A 22,130-nucleotide genomic window follows, 5' to 3' on the forward strand; every position below is an offset into this window, starting at 1 on the left:
TGCCACAACGTCCTCGCGACGTGATCTTTCAACAAGATGGCGCACCTTGCTATTTTACGAACGTTACGAGGGACTGCTTGGATCGTGAGTTCCCAGATCACTGGATTGAGAGGGGTAATCCATCGACTGCTTGGCCGTCTTCAGCCCAGACATTACAATATTCTCTGTAGGGCTTCATCAAATGTGACTCCACCAGTTCGTGATCTGCCAGATCTGCGTTCTTGCAGCCATTGCAAATTTTACTTCCGCAATGCTACAAAACATCAGAGAGAAGTGAAATACAGATTAGATACCTGTAGTGCCACCATCGGAGAGCAAACTGGGGTGTATTAGGCGTGTAAAAAAACATTTTGGCTTATAATATATGTAAAAAAAACATATCGTCAATAAATATCTCAATTCCTTCTCAAGTTTTTACATTTTATATTATTATATATTTGGCCTGGACATCCCGTATTTCAAAATGTACCTCATAAACTCTTTTCACACGAAATTCTTTCCTTACTATAATTTTTATTTTTGAATTTGAGAACGGACATAACGTACGCCACCGCCGGAAAAATATCGCGCGCTGTACATTTCATAAAATTATTGCAAAGTAATGGTCAACAATTGTACGCATCGTATTTTTATTTGAATTGAACAATTAAGGGAAAATATGCAACACCAAGGAGTTGGGGGGGAATAAACGAAAGTTCTTGGTTGAATTAAGTAAATTTAGTTCATTCAGCTGTTACCTAAAAGAAAATAATGTAAAAATGAAATAGCACAAAATAAAAGTGTAAGGACGCATCAGCAAAATTTTAAAGAAATGTGAATATCGTCAGAAGACACATACATCTCAGACGTCTTAAAACAGCCATCTTGATTTTAGAAGCAGTCGTGAATTAGACAGCTTAATGCCAGGCTAAGCCACCCGGATGGCCGCGCGGTTTGAGGCGCCATGTCACAAATTGTGCGGCCCCTCCCGCCGGAGGTTCGAGTCCTCCCTCAGGCATGGGTGTGTGTGTTGTTCTTAGCATAAGTTACTTTAAGGTGGTTTAAGTAGTGTGCAAGTCTAGGGACCGATGACCTCAGTAGTTTGGCGCCTTAGTAATTCACACACATTTGAGCATTTTTTGAGCCAGGCTAAAAACAGCGAATTAATGAAAATAAACTGGGTCATAGTCCGCCCCCGGTAGCTGAGTGGTCAGCGCGACAGAATGTCAATCCTAAGGGTCCGGGTTTCTCCGCTCAGGGACTGGGTGTTGTGTTGTCCTAATCATCATCATTTCATCCCCATCGACGCGCAAGTCGCCGAAGTGGCGTCAGTTCGGAAGACTTGCACCCAGCGAACGGTCTACCCGACGGAAGGCCCTAGTCACACGACATTTACATCTAAACTGGGTCATATGTCAAAAGGTGTTACTTAAATCGTATCGTTGTCCCTACGTGGGCGACTGTAACAACAAAAAGCAAACGATAAAACCACATCAGGGCCCTACCATGCTAGATGTCTAGAGAGGTTTACTCTTAGTACAAACGGTAAATTATCAGAAAATGCAATAGGCACAACTCTGGCATAGCTAATTAGTGTTTTCTAATATAACGTCTATCATACATGATACAATAAGATGTACTACCTACGAAATATTGTTAAAACTTCTTAAATCCATTGTGATTTGTTGTTAATAACAACACAAACACAAATGACATTGAAATGTTCAACTATTTTCTGAACTCACAGTTACATATGTTTCTGAAGAGTTAAAGTTAAATTAAAAACTGAAATGAAGAGTAAGCAGTGTGGAGTTCGGCGGCTGGACGTGATTGTCCAATAATATTATGAGATAAAATCGAGAGAGATGAAGTTACAAGAAGGTAGGTGTCAAGACATTCTTCTCATCTCATTTAAGAAAAAGCTACTAACGTTCCAAAAGAATACTGTCTGGCGAAAGATTTACCAAAAGAGATTGGAACTTAATTCCTCTTATAACAAGGAAGCCAGAACATGGAAGGAATAGCAGAAGTCAAGGGAAGGAAAAAAATTACAGGGTGAATACAGGCGCAACAGAAGATACTACGGCATTTTAATACTTCTTCATTATTGTTACTGTTACTATTATTATTCATTAGTGTGCTCAGAAAATGACAATGATCTTCTATTTGTAGCTCACTGAAGAGTCGCTTTTGGAACACATCAAAACTTTTGGAAAACGTCAAGATTACTAAGAAAAACTATGTGTCTTTGAGTGCTGTTGACTGAGAGCAAACACAGTAAAATTTCAGAGCCTTGAGTGTGAAAAAGTTTTAAACATAACTTTTTAAACATTATTTTAACTCTTTTATTTAATTTATCTATTATTGCCATGCTATTTGATCTACTTACTGTTTGTGCTGTACAGCTTTAACATTGCATTTATGTGACTAAATATATTTAAGGGTGATCTTCTGTTAATAATGTCTAGTATTCAGTGAACAAGATATTTTTTATTTTTGGGTTAGCTTTATACTTATGAAGCTGCCCTCTTTCCATTCCACGATATGAACATCACAGATCATAACACAAACCTCATGTCCTATTTGAAGGGCTTATACAATGTTATTAATGTCTATGGGTGTGTGTTATAATTAAGAATTTTAATGACATTTATTAAAATTGCTATATTGATACATATTTTCCACCATATTTGTGGGTTGACTATCACAATCCCTCATATAATTTGAGACTGACATAAAACAGGAAGAATAATTTTCTACACCTTCCATTAATTGTTTAATTGTGAATATTGCATCATTTAATATTTTTCTTTGTGAATTTCACCTTTTTCTTTCTGTATTATGTTTTCTGTTATTTGGAACAATTTTGATTTAATCATAGATTTGTATTGCTTTGTTGGTGGTATTCAATAGTGGTATATTTTTCATAATATTTTCAGTTGCCTGTTTTACGTTTATTGATTTTACTGACTCTCCAGTCATCATGATTTTTACCAGAGCCTTAGATGTCTTTCAACAGTTGTACAAATCTTATTTTCCATTTTGAACCTGCATATTTTATGAGTTTAACGTTGATTTATCATGAGCAAACTTTTTCCATTTTTAAATTTTTTCTTGACATTCTCCAAGACAAACATAGATATTCTCTGAAAGTCATCATTCTCCTTACCACCTCTGACATGATTTTCCTTCATTAACAGGCACCTGTTTGTAATAATTGCTTCAATCTTTATTAAATATAATGTTTTTTGTTTGATCTATTGTTCCACTATGTAAATGAAATTTTTGATAAGCAAATGTTTGTGCTCCAAATAAATAATATTCTTAACAGAATACTGCCAGCTTCCTCTGCTTGATTGTCTTGAGAGTCTCTTTACTATTTGTCTTTGTTCTTTTTAGCTCAATACTACTCTTCTAGTACTTTTCTATGTAACTGCTGTAAGTGACCTCATTTATTTTCATTTATTTTTTAATTCCTCATTCCATTTTTTTTACATTTTTGAATTTCATTGCAAAAGTCACGGAAGTAATACATTAGCCTATTTAAAGAATTTTAGTTTTCAATGTTTTCCAGTCTTCTTCTCACCTGTTTGGTCCTTGCAATGCTCCAGGAAAGAAGTTCAATATTTGACTAGTCCAAGAGTTATTTCTTAAATTTATCACTTTCTTTCATTTCATAAGTTCTTTTTTCAATTTTTCATTTTGAATTCAGTATCAATTCTGTATCACATTCTAATCAGATATATTTTTTCTGAAAAAAAAAGAATCAGTTATTCTTGGCTAGTGAAATGGATAAAAGTCTTTTAATAGTTTCCCATTTCAATTCACTTACTTTTCACTATGTGATCCAATTAGATTAGGCATTACTACTTTTATGGTTCTAACATTTAGAAGGCCTATTATCATTAAAGATTCTCTTTTACTAACTGTTGTTTATTGTTTCTTGTAGTTGTTTTAAAAATAATTCTTTCCCTCCTCATCCTTGAACTAACACATAACCTACAAAGTCTTGTACTATTTTGATTTTCACATGAGTTGCTGATTCACTATTATAACAGTACCTTAGAATTTTTATTTCAGTCTTATGAGTGATAGTACTCATACAGCTCTCTTTGCTTTTTCTTGATCCTGGACTAAATAAATATCTAGTCATCTACTTCGTGAGAGTATTTGAATTTGTTTTTTTTTTTTGTTCTGTTAGTTTTTGTATTTCCTTAACTTCATTCAGTTTTGAGTTAATTCTTCTGATACTGTATGTTCAACTATCGATTATCTAAAACAATTTTTGTCCATTGCTGTTTCATTTGGCGTTTTGCCCCTTCGACTTTGTGAGAGATATCCCAGTAATGGCAAGTGGCCTACGTTTGTGAAATCCACTGATGGAACTTTAATCTCAATCCCTGCATATAGACAATAGTATCCCACAACGAGGTCAATGGTTTCAAGAGCACAGGGGGACATACACTGATCAGTCAGAACATTGCAGTCAGAACTTTGTGACCACCTACCCAACAGTCGGTATGTCCATCCTTGGGTCGGATAACAGCGACGACAAGTCGTGGCATGGCTGCAATGAGGCCTGCCTTGTTAGATCGCTGCAGAGAGTTGGCACTATATTTACAAACACAGGTCACCTAATGCCCGTTGGGGAAGAAGAAAGGATGCTCTCTTCACTTGTGACTTATGATCTTCAGACAAGCTGAATTTCAAGTCGTGATCGCTGCCAAAAGTGCTATGAGCTGCTTAGTATGCATCCCTTTTCCCGAAGCTCATATACTTGATATGCAATAACAGCTTTTTATTCTTCTTTTCCTTCTTCTTATTCTTTTAAAAAATGGAACATATCCTGCAACGAACAACTCTGAATCTAGTAGGCAACTCAGTATCAATAACACAGCATCCCGATCCTGGAAATTAAAAAAGCCTATGACCACGAATCTCATTCGGGCTCCACTGCTACGTGATACCATTCAACTACATCCATCTGACTCCTATCTCACTAACCATACATCCACCTGCTTTCTATCTCACTAACCGGCCAGCGTGATTTACAGTAAACACCGTCCGCTCTCAGTCTTTCACGAAACTCACGTTTTTCCTGACGATGCATTCTACCAACGCTCATTTACCTTCTGCAGACAGCTGTCGTCCCGAAACCGACACCTTCTGAAGAGCTCTACGATGTGTTGATGATGCTGACTTCCTCGCCGTCCATACCACCTACAAATTCTCAGCAGCGCGCGGACCTCAAAACCTTCACTTTCTCATGTAACTAAGGGTACCTCACCATCAACGTTGCTTAGGCTCAGGCAATAATCAGGAGCGATAATAAGAGAACTTTCCGCTTCCGAAACTTCTAAACATAAGAATTCATAATTGCAGGATTTAAATTAAAAGGTTATGTCTTTATGTCTAATACCCGGTCAAAAATTAACTGTGTATTCTTACACATCACACAAACGATAACCCATAACGGTGTAGAATTGCTAACCGGCAGAACATTACCATCATCTGCTGTCACAGCGTCCCATACTCACCTACACCGTTGTTACATGAATCTATTTTCTTCTCAGGTCATACTCCCCGCTGAAACTTTAACGACACAGACTCCACCTTGCTTTCCATCAACAACAACCATGCTCCAACGACAGCGTTTATCAGTTCACAAAGTCTTTATGCCTCAATAAATACCTAGAACATCTTTCTGTGCTCACACCTTACTGTGCCACCCACCCCTGTGAACACTGACCAGCTGCCAAACCCCTGTCATCACGTCTTCCCATCTTTACTCTATACACTCTCTAATCCCTTTAGAAAAATAAGTTTAACACGCCGCCTCACGCTAACTAGATTGCGCAGTTATTACTTACAGTTATTAATTCTACACACATCAGTCCACATTACTCTCGCTAGTCAATCTTCAGAAATCTTCAGGATAAACATCAGACCCTTTCCGCAAACGCATCGCATTCTATTTTAAAATGGTATCCTGCTCAATCCCGTATCCACACCCTTTGTCCCCCGACGAGATGTACACTCCTGGAAATGGAAAAAAGAACACATTGACACCGGTGTGTCAGACCCACCATACTTGCTCCGGACACTGCGAGAGGGCTGTACAAGCAATGATCACACGCACGGCACAGCGGACACACCAGGAACCGCGGTGTTGGCCGTCGAATGGCGCTAGCTGCGCAGCATTTGTGCACCGCCGCCGTCAGTGTCAGCCAGTTTGCCGTGGCATACGGAGCTCCATCGCAGTCTTTAACACTGGTAGCATGCCGCGACAGCGTGGACGTGAACCGTATGTGCAGTTGACGGACTTTGAGCGAGGGCGTATAGTGGGCATGCGGGAGGCCGGGTGGACGTACCGCCGAATTGCTCAACACGTGGGGCGTGAGGTCTCCACAGTACATCGATGTTGTCGCCAGTGGTCGGCGGAAGGTGCACGTGCCCGTCGACCTGGGACCGGACCGCAGCGACGCACGGATGCACGCCAAGACCGTAGGATCCTACGCAGTGCCGTAGGGGACCGCACCGCCACTTCCCGGCAAATTAGGGACACTGTTGCTCCTGGGGTATCGGCGAGGACCATTCGCAACCGTCTCCATGAAGCTGGGTTACGGTCCCGCACACCGTTAGGCCGTCTTCCGCTCACGCCCCAACATCGTGCAGCCCGCCTCCAGTGGTGTCGCGACAGGCGTGAATGGAGGGACGAATGGAAACGTGTCGTCTTCAGCGATGAGAGTCGCTTCTGCCTTGGTGCCAATGATGGTCGTATGCGTGTTTGGCGCCGTGCAGGTGGGCGCCACAATCAGGACTGCATACGACCGAGGCACACAGGGCCAACACCCGGCATCATGGTGCGGGGAGCGATCTCCTACACTGGCCGTACACCACTGGTGATCGTCGAGGGGACACTGAATAGTGCACGGTACATCCAAACCGTCATCGAACCCATCGTTCTACCATTCCTAGACCGGCAAGGGAACTTGCTGTTCCAACAGGACAATGCACGTCTGCATGTATCCCGTGCCACCCAACGTGCTCTAGAAGGTGTAAGTCAACTACCCTGGCCAGCAAGATCTCCGGATCTGTCCCCCATTGAGCATGTTTGGGACTGGATGAAGCGTCGTCTCACGCGGTCTGCACGTCCAGCACGAACGCTGGTCCAACTGAGGCGCCAGGTGGAAATGGCATGGCAAGCCGTTCCACAGGACTACATCCAGCATCTCTACGATCGTCTCCATGGGAGAATAGCAGCCTGCATTGCTGCGAAAGGTGGATATACACTGTACTAGTGCCGACATTGTGCATGCTCTGTTGCCTGTGTCTATGTGCCTGTGGTTCTGTCAGTGTGATCATGTGATGTATCTGACCCCAGGAATGTGTCAATGAAGTTTCCCCTTCCTGGGACAATGAATTCACGGTGTTCTTATTTCAATTTCCAGGAGTGTATTAGGAGACGCATCGCAGTCATCTCTGTATCAAACAGAAATAATCGACGTTATCAAAAGCCAGTACTGTTTCGTGGTCTTTTTCTCTATTTATGTGTTTCTCACTGTTTTGGAAGGGAAGGCTGAATCAAGACAAGAAGTCATACAGCTGCAAGCCGCTCTTGAAAAAAGATTTTTAAAAATCGAGTAAACAGCTAGATACAAATATTGTCCAATCGGATGCGTGTTTGCAATATCGTGCCGAAAACATCGAGCAGAATAAACAAAGTGGTTACTTTGTAAATAATAATGTGAAACTAACGCACGATTACAGAGTTGTTTTTCTGTAGTTACGAATGTAGATGTAAATCTTCCTTTTTTACGTTAACTGTCATTCGCATTCAAGATGTAGTACTCTCGTCGAACCCAGCAAACGTGGCCTTTTGCATTCTGCAAAGGAAGGATCGATATATTGAGTCGCCGCCCGTTTGCTAAAGGCGGAGACAATGGCCTTGGCCTTTCACGCAGCTACAGATTTCGCAGTTACCGAATATTTCGGCTAGCATAGCAATATATCACAACTGATTGCCTTAGCGGCCAGCTGACTTGTGACAGCAAAACTGACTGTGAGATCAGTGCTACTACTGCGTAACAGCTGCGAAGGTTTTTATTCCTTATCATGGGCTTTTCATACATCTGCTACACAGGGAGCAGAATCAAATATTGATGATGATGTTTGGTTTGTAGGGCGCTCAACTGCGCGGTCATCAGCGCCCGTACAAAGTCCCAATTTGTTCGCAGTCCAATTTTGTACACAGACCAATCTACTCACGAATGGTGATGATGATGGTGATGATGATGATGAAATGATGAGGACAACACAAACACCCAGTTCCTGGGCAGAGAAAATCCCCATCCCGATCGGGAATCGAACCAGGGACCCCGTGACCCAGAGGCAGCAACGCCAGCCACTAGACCACGAGCTGCAGACAGAATCAAATATTGACGATGATGACAGTCGGCAGAGTTTGTTTACATACGAGGAACTCCACACATAAGATACCAAATGAAGGCCCAGAAGCCTTAAAGAAGCATCGCTGGTGGACGTGCTATACGGTTACCAAAAATGCTTCTGACTTCCCCAGCGGCCATAACACCTGACTCTGCGAGTAATTAGTGTTTGTATCGTACACTATGTGATCAAAAATATCTGGACACCTGGCTGAAAACGACTTAACAAATTCGTGGCGCCCTCCATCGGTAATGCTGGAATTCAATATGGTGTTGGCCCAACCTTAGTCTTGGTGACAGCTTCCACTCTCACAGGCATACGCTCAGTCAAGTGCTGGCAGGTTTCTTTTGGAATGGCAGCCCATTCTTCACGGAGTGCTGCACTGATGAGAGGTATCGATGTCGGTCGTTGAGAGGCCTGGCACGAAGTCGGCGTTACAAAACATCCCCAAGGTGTTCCATAGGATTCACGTCAGGACTTTGTGCTGGCCAGTCCATTACATGGACGTTATTGTCTTGTAATCACTCCGCCACAGGCCGTGCGTTATGAACAGGTGCTCAATCGTACTGAAAGATGCAATCGCTATCCTCTAATTACTCTTCAACAGTGGGAAGCAAGATGGTGCTTAAAACATCAATGTAGTCTTGTGCTGTGATACTGCCACGCAACACAACAAGGGGTGCAAGCCCCCTCCATGAAAAACACTACGACACCATAGCACCATAGCCTCCGAACTTTACTGTTGGCACTACACACGTTGGCAGATGAATTTCACCGGGCATTCGCCATACCCATACCCTATTATCGGATCGCCACATTGTGCACCGTGAAACGTCACTCCACACATCGTTTTTCCACTGTTCAATCGTCCAATGTTTACGCTCTTACACCAAGCGTAGCCGGCCGCGGTGGCCGTGCGGTTCTGGCGCTGCAGTCCGGAACCGCGAGGCTGCTACGGTCGCAGGTTCGAATCCTGCCTCGGGCATGGGTGTGTGTGATGTCCTTAGGTTAGTTAGGTTTAAGTAGTTCTAAGTTCTAGGGGACTTATGACCTAAGATGTTGAGTCCCATAGTGCGCAGAGCCATTTGAACCATTTTTTTACACCAAGCGAGGCGTCGTTTGGCATTTACCGGCGTGAAGTGTGGCTTATGAGCAGCCGCTCGACCATGAAATCCAAGTTTCTCACGTCCCGCCTAACTGTCATAGTACTTGTAATGGATCCCGATGCAGTTTGGAATTCCTGTGTGATTGTTTGGATAGATGTCTGTCTATTACACATTACAATCCTCTTCAGCTGTCGGCGGTCTCTGTCAGTCAACATACGAGGTCGGCCTGTACGCTTTTGTGCTGTACGTGTCCCTTCGCGTTTCCACTTCACTATCACATCAGAAACAGTGGACCTAGGGATGTTCAGGAGTATGGAAATCTCGGGTACAGACGTAAGACACAAGTGACACCCAATCACCTGACCACGTTCGAAGTCCGTGATTTCCACGGAGCGCCCCACTCTGCTCTCTCACGATGTCTAATGACTACTGAGGTCGCTGATATGGAGTACCTGGCAGCAGCTGGCAGCACAATGACCCTAATATGAAAAACGTATGTTTTGGGGGGTGTCCGGATACTTTTGATCACATAGTGTATATTAATGATGTGACTACGAAAGTAAAAATTACAAAAAAATGTGTAAAGAATATTGACTCTCAAAACTAAATGACAGCCAACAAAATTCAGAGAACCTTACGAGAGTGGCGTCACAAAAGGGCCGAGTACGTACACTATCTGATGAAACGTGACCGGACGCCCCTTTGTAATGTGGTACTGATCACTAGATGTCACGAGATGCGGATCCACCACTGTAATAGGAGACGGGGGAGTGTTGTGTTGTCAGGACAGAAGCATCAACAGCACAATGGGTCGTTCCGGAGAGCTCAGTAACTTCACTGAATGCCACCTGACAGATCCATCTGGGACATTTAAACTCTTCTAAAGCTGCCCAAGTCGACTTTTGGTGACGGTACTGTGAAGAGGAAGCGCGATGGAGCAACCACAGCTAAACCGAGACCAAGCGGACCACATGTACTGACAGACAGGTACGTCGCACAATGGGGTCGGTTGTTGTAAAAAATGAGAGTAAGGAATCACTCGCAAGCTCCAAAGCGCAACCAGCAGTCCATACTTTTAATTGAGTGTCAATAATGGGGTGCAATGGTCGAGCGCCTCCTTATAAGCCACACATTTCTGTAGTCAACGCGACGACTTAGATGGTGTAAAGAGTGACGGTACTGGACAGGGGATGACTCGAAACGAGTGGAGTGATGAATCACGTTTATCCAGTGATTATCACAAATCACGGCCACCAATTACTGGACTTCTACAGCATACTGAATTTCTCCGGTAAAGCTGCTGTGTTTACGAGTCGATCAGCCTTTTTTTCCGAATTCCCCTCCTGTGCCAACCTCTTCATCTCAGAGTAGTACTTGCAACCTACGTCCTCAATTATTTGTCGTATGTATTCCAGTCTCTCTCTTCCCCTACAGCTTTTACTCTCTACTGCTCCCTCTAGTATCACGGAATTAATTCCCTGATGTCTTAACAGGTGTCCTATTATCCTGTCCTTTCTTCTTGTCAGTTCTTTTTCTTTTTCTTTCGCTTACGCCAGAGTCCCGCAGCGATCGCAGGGTCGGCGTGGTTACAACGGATTTGGCAGTGTTAGTGTTAGGGATGGCCGGATGCCCTTCCTGCCGCCACCCCTTACCCCCCAGGATGAAATCAGTGTACCCCAACTGTCTGCGTCTAGTGTAAATCGTGAAATAGTGCGGCCGTGTTTCAAATGTCTGCGACACATGTAACTGAGGCGGAACGTGGGGACCAGCCCGGTATTCACCTAGCGGGATGTATAAAACCGCCTAAAAACCACATCCAGGCTCGCCACCACACCTGTCCTCGTAGTTAATCCGCCGGGCGGATTCGAACTGGGGCCGGCGCGCCTACCTGAGTTCAGGAAGCAGCGCGTTAGCGCGCGCTTTTTTTTTTTTTACAGAGGCCAACCGGCTCTCTGGCCGAACACGCTGAGCTACCGTGCCGGCATGCTCGGCTGCCCTGGCGGATTCTGTCCTTCCTTCTTGTCAGTGTTTTCCACATATTCCCTTTCTCTCCGGTTCTGCTCAGAACCTCCTCATTCATTGCCCTATCAGTCCACCTAATTTTCAGATTCGTCTCAGTGAATCATCACTGAGACATAGCATGGCGTTGAGTACGGCTCTCCTGCATGTGTCAATTCAATATTTGCATGACAACACTAGCAGCAGTCTAAATATAGATCTAGTACACAGGGTGATTTTTTCCACCTAGTACAAACTCTAGGGATTGATCGACGAGAGGATACGGAACAAAAAAGGCCTAATGAACTTATGTCCGGAAATGCATGGTTTCCATGCTAGAGACCATTTACTCAATCATAATTTGTTACAGGGACTGCAGTCTAATATGCGCTGTAGCATGCAGCCACAATTACAGAATGCATGGCTTCCTCCTAGAGGGTGGTACCGTTCCTCATACATCATGCCCTAGTCAGTTTTGTCACTGGTTTCTTTACCATGCAACCACGATTCCGGAGTTTGTGTTATCCATCCTGTTAACAGACGAGGCCACCATTAGGCGGAGTGGTATCTTCAATTTTGGTAAGCCATCTGTGGGACAGTTTGCAGAACCCCCATAGTATGGTGACAGCGAGTCATCAGCATCGGTGCAGCTGGAATGTGTGGGCCGGGATAATTGGCGATCGTATTTCGGAACCAGTCTTTTTTCCACGTCGCCTAAGTGTCCGGAACTATTGACGTTTCTTGCAGGTGACTTTGCCTCTCCTGCTGGAAGAAGTGCCATTGATGATTCGAAGGGTTACGTGGCTGCTACATGACGCTGCTCCAGCCCACATCGCAGTTAACTTCCGGACGCATCTCAGTCGTGTAGTCCCTGATCGATGGCTCGCACGAGGGGGTCCAGTTGCATGGCCTGTTCGTTTACCAGATCTCAACCCGTGCGATTTGTGGTTATCATAACATCTCAAAAGTATCGTGTATGCAGAGCCCATTCCAGATGCGGAGACGCGGCAACAGCAGATTCATGCTGCCTTTGACACTGTTCGGATTGGCCGGCCTCTGTGACCGAGCGGTTGTAGGCGCTTCAGTCGGGAACCGCGCTGCTGCTACGGTCGCAGGTTCGAATCTTGCCTCGGGCATGGATGTATGTGATGTCCTTAGGTTAGTTAGGTTTAAGTAGTTCTAAGTCTAGGGGACTGATGACTTCAGATGATAAGTCCCATAGTGCTTAGAGCCATTTGAACCATTTGATTTTGGAACTGTTCGGATGCAGCGTGACCGATGTGAACGTGTGAGACAGAAGATGCGTTGAGGCACATGCAAACCATTTTCAACACCTACTGTAACTGTTGCTCCGTGGTACAGCGCGTATTAGACCGAAGTCTCTGTAACACCATATGACTGAATAAATGCTCTCTAGCATGGAAACCATGCATTTCCGGACGTAATTGCATTAGACCTTTCTTGTTCCGTACCCTCTCATAGATCAATCCCTAGAGATTGTACATGATTGAAAAATCACCGTGCATACTCTGCAAGCCACTGTGTGGTGCATGGCGGTGGTTATCTCGTACCATTTTCTTTCCTGCCCCACTCGCAAATGCCGGGCGGTGTGGCCTAGCGGTTGTAGGAGCTTCAGCCTGGAAAAGCGCGACCGCTACGGTAGCAGATTCGAATCCTGCCTCGGGCATGGATGTGTGTGATGTCCTTAGGTTAGTTAGGTTTAAGCAGTTTTAAGTTGTAGGGGACTGATGACCTCAGATTTTAAGTCCCATAGTGATCAGAGCCATTTGAATCATTTAAACCACTCGCAAATAACGCGAGGGAAAAACGATCGTCTATACGCATCCGTACGAGCCCTAATTTGTCTTATCTTGTCTTCATAGTACGAACGTGAAATGCCATTGGTTGCAGGAGAATCTTTTGCAGCAAGCTGCAAATGTCGGTTCTCTAAATTTTCTCAACAGCGTTTTGTGAAAAATGTTGTCTTCTCGCCAGGGATTCCCATTTGAATTGACGAAACATCTCTGTAATGACAGTGTGTTGATGGAACCTACGGTAATAAATGTAGCAGCACACCACTGGATTGCTTCAGTATCTTCCTTTAATACAACCTGGTGGAGATCCCACTAGCCTGCCACTGTCGAATTACGACCCATGCTGGTTGACCGTTCTTCTCCTTAGACGTGGCCCAATACGATCTGCTCAGGAACACACTACAATGAAATGGGTTTTCTGAATGAGAAATTGTCTGCCGTAACTACTGGAGTTGGACAAAGATATGAAAATGTGCTTGAACATAAACGCATATGTTAGCGAAGCGTCCAGATTGCTTTGTTACATATGGCCACAAACGGACCTGTGCAATAATTTCAATACGTTTCCAAGTGTCATTCGTGTTGAAAACAGCGTTTTGTGCAGTGGTAAGTACATTATTTCGGCGCTAGGGGACTTCGAACGTAGGCAAATTGTTGGTGCTTGTATGTTGGTTACTTCTGTAACCAAGGTAGCGGAAGTATTTGGCGTTTCTAGAGGCGCCGTATCGAAGATGTATACTGCATATAGGGAAAGCGGAAAAACATCATCCGCTAGGTCACAACGCGGGCGAAAGTGTGTGTAGAGAGTTCGTGAAGGACGGTCGTTGAAGAGAATTTTGACGAGAAATAAGAAGACAGCTGCAAAAGGCATAAGTGAATATCGCACTCGTGAATACTGTCGGCGTTGGAAAAACACGAAGGGAGCTTCATAAGCACAGTATTGCGCGGCGAGTTGGACTTCCAAAACCACACATCAGTGACACAAACGCCTGTAGCGGGAAAACGTGGTGCCAAAGCCATAAAATTTGGACTATTGACCAACGGAAGAATGTCATTTGGGTGGATGACTCTTGTTCCACGCTGTTTCTAACTTCTGGCCGAGTTTACATCCCAAGGGCGGAACACAGTGGGGGTTCGGTGATGATATTGGCAGCCATACCGTGGTATTCCTTCAGCTCCTTGGTTACTCCGGAAGGCAGCGTTATTGTCAAGGATTATGTGACCATTTTAGCTGATGGGGTCCACCCCATGCTACTATACTCCTGGAAATGGAAAAAAGAACACATTGACACCGGTGTGTCAGACCCACCATACTTGCTCCGGACACTGCGAGAGGGCTGTACAAGCAATGATCACACGCACGGCACAGCGGACACACCAGGAACCGCGGTGTTGGCCGTCGAATGGCGCTAGCTGCGCAGCATTTGTGCACCGCCGCCGTCAGTGTCAGCCAGTTTGCCGTGGCATACGGAGCTCCATCGCAGTCTTTAACACTGGTAGCATGCCGCGACAGCGTGGACGTGAACCGTATGTGCAGTTGACGGACTTTGAGCGAGGGCGTATAGTGGGCATGCGGGAGGCCGGGTGGACGTACCGCCGAATTGCTCAACACGTGGGGCGTGAGGTCTCCACAGTACATCGATGTTGTCGCCAGTGGTCGGCGGAAGGTGCACGTGCCCGTCGACCTGGGACCGGACCGCAGCGACGCACGGATGCACGCCAAGACCGTAGGATCCTACGCAGTGCCGTAGGGGACCGCACCGCCACTTCCCAGCAAATTAGGGACACTGTTGCTCCTGGGGTATCGGCGAGGACCATTCGCAACCGTCTCCATGAAGCTGGGCTACGGTCCCGCACACCGTTAGGCCGTCTTCCGCTCACGCCCCAACATCGTGCAGCCCGCCTCCAGTGGTGTCGCGACAGGCGTGAATGGAGGGACGAATGGAGACGTGTCGTCTTCAGCGATGAGAGTCGCTTCTGCCTTGGTGCCAATGATGGTCGTATGCGTGTTTGGCGCCGCGCAGGTGAGCGCCACAATCAGGACTGCATACGACCGAGGCACACAGGGCCAACACCCGGCATCATGGTGTGGGGAGCGATCTCCTACACTGGCCGTACACCACTGGTGATCGTCGAGGGGACACTGAATAGTGCACGGTACATCCAAACCGTCATCGAACCCATCGTTCTACCATTCCTAGACCGGCAAGGGAACTTGCTTTTCCAACAGGACAATGCACGTCCGCATGTATCCCGTGCCACCCAACGTGCTCTAGAAGGTGTAAGTCAACTACCCTGGCCAGCAAGATCTCCGGTTCTGTCCCCCATTGAGCATGTTTGGGACTGGATGAAGCGTCGTCTCACGCGGTCTGCACGTCCAGCACGAACGCTGGTCCAACTGAGGCGCCAGGTGGAAATGGCATGGCAAGCCGTTCCACAGGACTACATCCAGCATCTCTACGATCGTCTCCATGGGAGAATAGCAGCCTGCATTGCTGCGAAAGGTGGATATACACTGTACTAGTGCCGACATTGTGTATGCTCTGTTGCCTGTGTCTATGTGCCTGTGGTTCTGTCAGTGTGATCATGTGATGTATCTGACCCCAGGAATGTGTCAATAAAGTTTCCCCTTCCTGGGACAATGAATTCACGGTGTTCTTATTTCAATTTCCAGGAGTGTATGTTTGTTCGCGAATGGTGATGCTGCGTTCCAAGACGACAGGGCCCCTGTTCGCACGTCTCGCATCGTCCGGGACTGGTTTTGTGAGCACGAGGATGCATTGTCGCAACTACCCTGGCCACTACAGTCACCAGATCTCAATATTATTGAGCCTTTGTGGCAACTTTGGAGAGAAGAATGTTTGCTCGCTATCCACTGTACACTATCACCTTTACCTGAACTTTCCACTGTTTTGCAGGAAGAATAGTATAACATTCCGTTGAAAAGATACACGACCTGAATAAAAAGTTCTCGGTTTTCCATCTGCGTCCAGTGATTAAAATTACACATCTTTCGGCCAAGCAGTCGTTGCCCGTTGTCAAGTGATATGACTGCCAGTGGCCTGTTAGTACGCCCCACAAATACACTAGCTGCCATCTGAGACGACACTGGCGTTCGTGGCATCACCATATATGGGCATACGTTGACTCGGCGTTCGACGTGCCCGCTTCAACTGCACGGTCGCTGGATCCCATCCCACAATGAGCTGCAGGCCACTGTCTCCATTGAGTGTGTTTCCGGTGATCTTTATTTCGATGGTTTGTTTCATTACACAATTCCAGAAGACGTCAGTGCGAGCCACGACAGAGGTTTCTTATAATTTTATCTAGTGACCTTTTTCTAAAGCATGCTCAGCTAAATCGGATTTATCGGGGTAGCCTAGGCGATAAAACATCTTGTGCTCCTTCCTGCGTTGTTCCACAGTACGTACTGTTCGCCCGATGTAAGACTCGCCACACTGGCAAGATAATTTTGCACATCCCACCTGTTCTGAGTCCTGTTGCGTCTTTAACTGTTCTCAGTGAGTGACGGATTTTTATCGGAGCCCTGAAGATGGATTTGATCCTGTGACTTTTCAGCAGCCGGATTACCTTGTCCAACACGGAGCCACAGAACGGCAAGAAAGCAGGTGTCTTTTCCTGCTCATTGTCAGTGGTCTTACTATGATTTTTGCTTGAAATCACTTCATTTACTTTATGAACGTTATAGCTGCTGTCCCTCAATATATTGCGTAAATGGCTCAACTCATAGAGCAGGTTATCAGCATCTGATATTATTCTTGCACAATGAGCCAATGTGTGTAAGTCACTCGGGTATGAGACCGCAGTGGATACGGAGGTGGAATTAGATACAGGATTGTAGCTCCCTGTGAATCTTTTTCGCCGAAGGCATGCTTGCATTGGGGTTGATCACCGTCAGTTTCACCACATGTTGTAAGATACAGAGCAAATGGTACGTTCATTGGGTCAGTGATGGTATTTGGAGATCACTGTAGTTGAGGTAAAAGAATACGAAAACAGTAGTGTGATTTTATTCCTACTATCTCCTTAAGCTGGCTTCTCTGACACCGGTTCCCTACCTCAAATTGTTCAGCGGAGCAACCTCCATATCCTGTTGAATTTTTGTGCTTACTGACGGGAACACCTTGTATATCCATTCCGAGGATAAGTGTTTTGAAGGCCGGTGTTTTTCCTACACCGCATTAAACGTCGTGATATGTTCGTGGTGTTTCCACGTTTTTGTCCAACCCTATGCTTTGTGCTCTTGCACTGAAATGCTAATTATTTGTCTACCCAAGCACTTAATGCACTCCGTGCCAGTTTGACGTTTGCTGCATGTTCCATCTAATATTAATTATTATGGCCATGAGTGTGTATTCATTTCGTGTCGGTGAAATTACACCGAAGAGCCAAAGAAACAGGTACACCTGCCTAATATCGTGTAAGGCCCCTGCGAGCACGCGGAAATTCCGCAGCAGGGCGTGGTTCAAATGGCTCTGAGCGCTATGTGACTTAACATCTGAGGTCATCAGTCCCCTAGAACTTAGAACTACTTAAACCTAACTAACCTAAGGACATCACACACATCCATGCCCGAGGCAGGATTCGAACCTGCAACCGTAGCGGTCGTGCGGTTCCAGACTGAAGCGCCTAGAACCACTCGGCCACTGCGGCCGGCAGGATGTGGTATGGATACGAATAATGTCTGAAGTAGTGCTGGATGGAATTGACACCATGAAGCCTGCAGGGCTGCCCATAAATCCGTAAGAGTACGAGAGGGTGGAGATCTTCCGAACAGCACGTTGCAAGGCATCCCAGATATGCTCAATAATGTTCATGTCTGGGGAGTCTGGTGGCCAGGGGAAGTGTTTAAACTCATATGTGTGTTCCTGGAGCCACTCTGGAGCAGTTCTGGACGTGTGGGGTGTCGCATTGTCCTCCTGGAATTGCCCAAGTCCGTCGGAATGCTCAGTAATATGAATGGATGCAGGTGATCATACAGGATGCTTACGTACGTGTCACCTGTCAGAGTCGTATCTAAACGTATCAGGGGCCCCATATCACTTCAACTACACACGACCCACACCATTACAGAATCTCCAGCAGCTTGAACACTCACCTGCTGCCATGTAGGGTCCCTTGATTCATGAGGTTGTCTCCATACCCTTACACGTCCATCCATTCGATACAATTTGAAACGAGACTCGTCCGACCAGGCAACATGTTTCCAACCATTAACATGTCAGCGTTGACGGGTCCAGGCAAGGCGTAAACCTTGGTGTCGTGCAGTCATAAAGGGTATACGAGTGGGCCTTCGGCTCCGAAAGCCCATATCGATGACATTTCATAGAATGCTTTGCACGCTGACACTTGTTGATGGCCCAGCATTGAAATCTGCAACAATTTGCGGAAGGGTTGCACTTCTGTCACGTGGAACGATTCTCTTGAGTCGTCGTTGGTCCCGTTCTTGCAGTGTCTTTTTCCTGCCGCAGCGATGTCGGAGATTTGACATTTTATAGGATTCCTGATATTGACGGTAGGCCTACACTCGTGAAATTGTCGTACCGGAGAATCCCCATTACGTCGAAGATGCTGTGTCCCATTGCTCGTCGCCGACTATAACAACACGTTCAAACTCACTTATATCTTGATAACCTGCCATTGTAGCAGCAGTAACCGATGTAACAACTACGCCAGACACTTATCTTATATAAGCTTTGTGGATCGTAGCGTCGTATTCTGCCTATTTACATATTTGTGTATTTGAATACGCATGCTTGTACCAGTATCCATTAGGCTTCATCTACATCTACATCTACATCTACATACATACTCCGCAATCTACCATACGGTGCGTGGCGGAGGGTACCTCGTACCACATCTAGCATCTTCTCTCTCTGAGCACTATGGGACTTAACATCTGAGGTCATCAGTCCCCTAGAACTTAGAACTACTTAAACCTAACTAACCTAAGGACAACACACACATCCATGCCCGAGGCAGGATTCTAAGGCTACAACGGCCGGCGACGGAGGGGTGAAAGGATTATTAATTCCAGTATTTTACTCAGGCCAGTTAGGAGAGATATGGGCTTGCAGCTTTCATCTACATCTACATCTACATACATACTCCGCAATCCATCATACGGTGCGTGGAGGAGGGTACCTCGTACCACAACTAGCATCTTCTCTCCCTATTCCACTCCCAAACAGAACGAGGGAAAAATGACTGCCTATATGCCTCTGTACGAGACCTAATCTCTCTTATCTTATCTTTGTGATATTTCCGCGAAATATAAGTCGGCGGCAGTAAAATTGTACTGCAGTCAACCTCAAATGCTGGTTCTCTAAATTTCCTCAGTAGCGATTCGCAAAAAGAACGCCTCCTTTCCTCCAAAGACTCCCACCCGAGTTCCTGAAGCATTTCCGTATCACTCGCGTGATGATAAATCCTACCAATAACAAATCTAGCAGCCCGCCTCTGAATTGCTTCTATGTCCTCCCTCAATCCGACCTGATAGGGATCCCCAACGCTCGAGCAGTACTCAAGAATAGGTCGTATTAGTGTTTTATAAGCGGTCTCCTTTACAGATGAACCACATCTTCCCAAAATTCTACCAATGAACCGAAGACGACTATGCGCCTTCCCCACCACTGCCGTTACATGCTTGCCCCACTTCATGTCGCTCTGCAATGTTACGCCCAAATATTTAATCGACGTGACTGTGTCAAGCGCTACACTACTAATGGAGTATTCAAACTGTGGTGTGCGTACTGTAAGACCTTCGGTACACACACCATCAGATTATTTGACTTGTCGCCCTAACGTAGTAGGCGAGTGTCAGCAATGTGTCTCGTGGTCTTATCGTGGCGTGTTTATCTTCTGCCGTTTGGTCAGACGATAGAAATGCCACTTGCACGGTTAGAGTAGCAGATTGACGGTGACCAAGTTTAAACAGAACTTGATTAATTTTCACACACATTTATTAAAATAATAACAAGCATAAAAATTACTTAAGTTGGTTCTGGATGCTATTTACAACTGACAATCTGAAGTTCCTTTGGTATTGGTCCGTTAATCTTATTCTCACATATATCTCTGATACTTGACAAAAGTGTCAATACATTTATCTTCATGGCTATGTACAGGAATATGGTAATCTTATTGGGCGCAGACTGAAACTTGACTATAGACTGGTACAGACAAATGTAGAACTCATACAGACTGGTGAGACAAATGCAGACTGACTAACTGGAGGTCTATACACTCGTTATAATACCTCGCACATTCACGTATCCTGTGCGAGAGTGATCCGCGAGGATAAAAGGTTCTACGTTAGCAGCAATCTCATTGGCTGCGTTACATATTAATATGAGGATTGTCGGAAGCAGAATTCGGTCCGTCTCTATGGCAGCGCCATCTCGTAGTGCGGAGACGGACGAGCGCTGTTGTGCTTAGCGGGGCGCGATCTAGTGGGAAAGTTGTGTACGCGCTGATTACGCGGAACTATATACACAACACAAACATTACGGGATTCTTTTTCCTATTCATCTGCATTAATTTACATTTATCTATATTTAGAGTTAGCTGCCATTCTTTACACCAATCACAAAACCTGTCCAAGTCATCTCGTATCCTCCTACAGTCACTCAACGACGACACCTTCCCGTACACCACAGCATCATTTCTATCCACCCTATCCAAAAGATCATTTATGTAGATAGAAAACAACAGCGGACCTACAACACTTCCCTGGAGCACTCCAGAAGATACCCTCACCTCCGATGAACACTCAACACGTACTGGGTTCTATTACTTAAGAAGTCTTCGAGCCACTCACATATTTGGGAACCAATACCATATGCTCGTACCTTAGTTAGGAGTCTGCATTGGGGCACCGAGTCAAACGCTTTCCGGAAGTCACAGAATATGGAATCCGCCTGATACCTTTCATCCACGGTTCGCAAGATATCGTGTGAAAAAAGGGCGAGTTGCGATGCTTTCAGTGTAGTTGGCCCGCTGAGAGTGACGCGCGACTCTGTGTGCTGTTGCAGCGACGTTCGCGATGTTCACGCTGACCATCATGCACTTCAAGCGGGCGCAGGGGCGCGCGGCGCGCGTCGACTCGCTGTGCGTGGGCCAGGGCGCGGACGAGGCGTCGCTGCTGACGGACGGCGTGTCGCCGAGCGGCGCGGCGCTGGAGCGGCGCCAGCTGCGCCTGGACGCGGCCGTGCTGCGCGCGCGCCTCTTCGCGCCCGGCTGGAGCGTCGACCTGGGCTGGGGCGGCGTGGCGCTGTGCGCCGTCGCCGCCGTGCTCTGGCTGCTGCTGTCCAAGATCATGCGCTACCGCAGCCCGCTCGCCTCGCTGCTGCCCGCATAGCGACCCGCCGGAGGGGGGAGGCCGCGCCGCAGCGTCAGCGCGCCCGTCAGCGTCTGACCGCCGCTCGGCTCGCCGCAGCGTTCCGCCGCTTCTCTGCTTACCCGACGCTCCCTGCCCGACAACGGACACCACACGACGACGAAACACTGCACGGACAGTTCGCGAACCCGAAGGCGTTTGCGAGTGATCGACGTCAATACCTGCACTACAGTGGACAGAAAATAATATGTCTGCCACCTCGCCGACAAGCAATAATTATACTCCGATAAAAATTACTTGTTAGTTGCCGACCAACTGTACAATGTATACATCCGAGCACTTACTAAACTATTTCGAGCTATCGTGTCGTGTTCGGATAGATTTCTTGCAGAAACCCAAGTTTTTGTCTCCCGTTACGGAGCTTCT

The 22,130-nt window shown here is 46.1% G+C and overlaps 1 protein-coding gene across 1 annotated transcript in view; it reads left to right on the forward strand.

Annotated features, from left to right (window-relative positions):
- LOC126156453 (uncharacterized) overlaps window positions 1–21,725 on the forward strand; it is a 283,948-nt gene extending 262,223 nt beyond the window's left edge. Inside the window, exon 4 of the mRNA XM_049916311.1 lies at window positions 21,400–21,725. Within this exon, the coding sequence (XP_049772268.1) occupies window positions 21,400–21,725 (326 nt within the window). The remainder of the gene's footprint in view (window positions 1–21,399) is intronic.
- The last annotated feature ends 405 nt before the right edge of the window (window positions 21,726–22,130 follow it).

The sequence above is a fragment of the Schistocerca cancellata genome, chromosome 2, assembly GCF_023864275.1.
Source record: "Schistocerca cancellata isolate TAMUIC-IGC-003103 chromosome 2, iqSchCanc2.1, whole genome shotgun sequence".
In the NCBI taxonomy this organism is placed as follows: domain Eukaryota; kingdom Metazoa; phylum Arthropoda; class Insecta; order Orthoptera; family Acrididae; genus Schistocerca; species Schistocerca cancellata.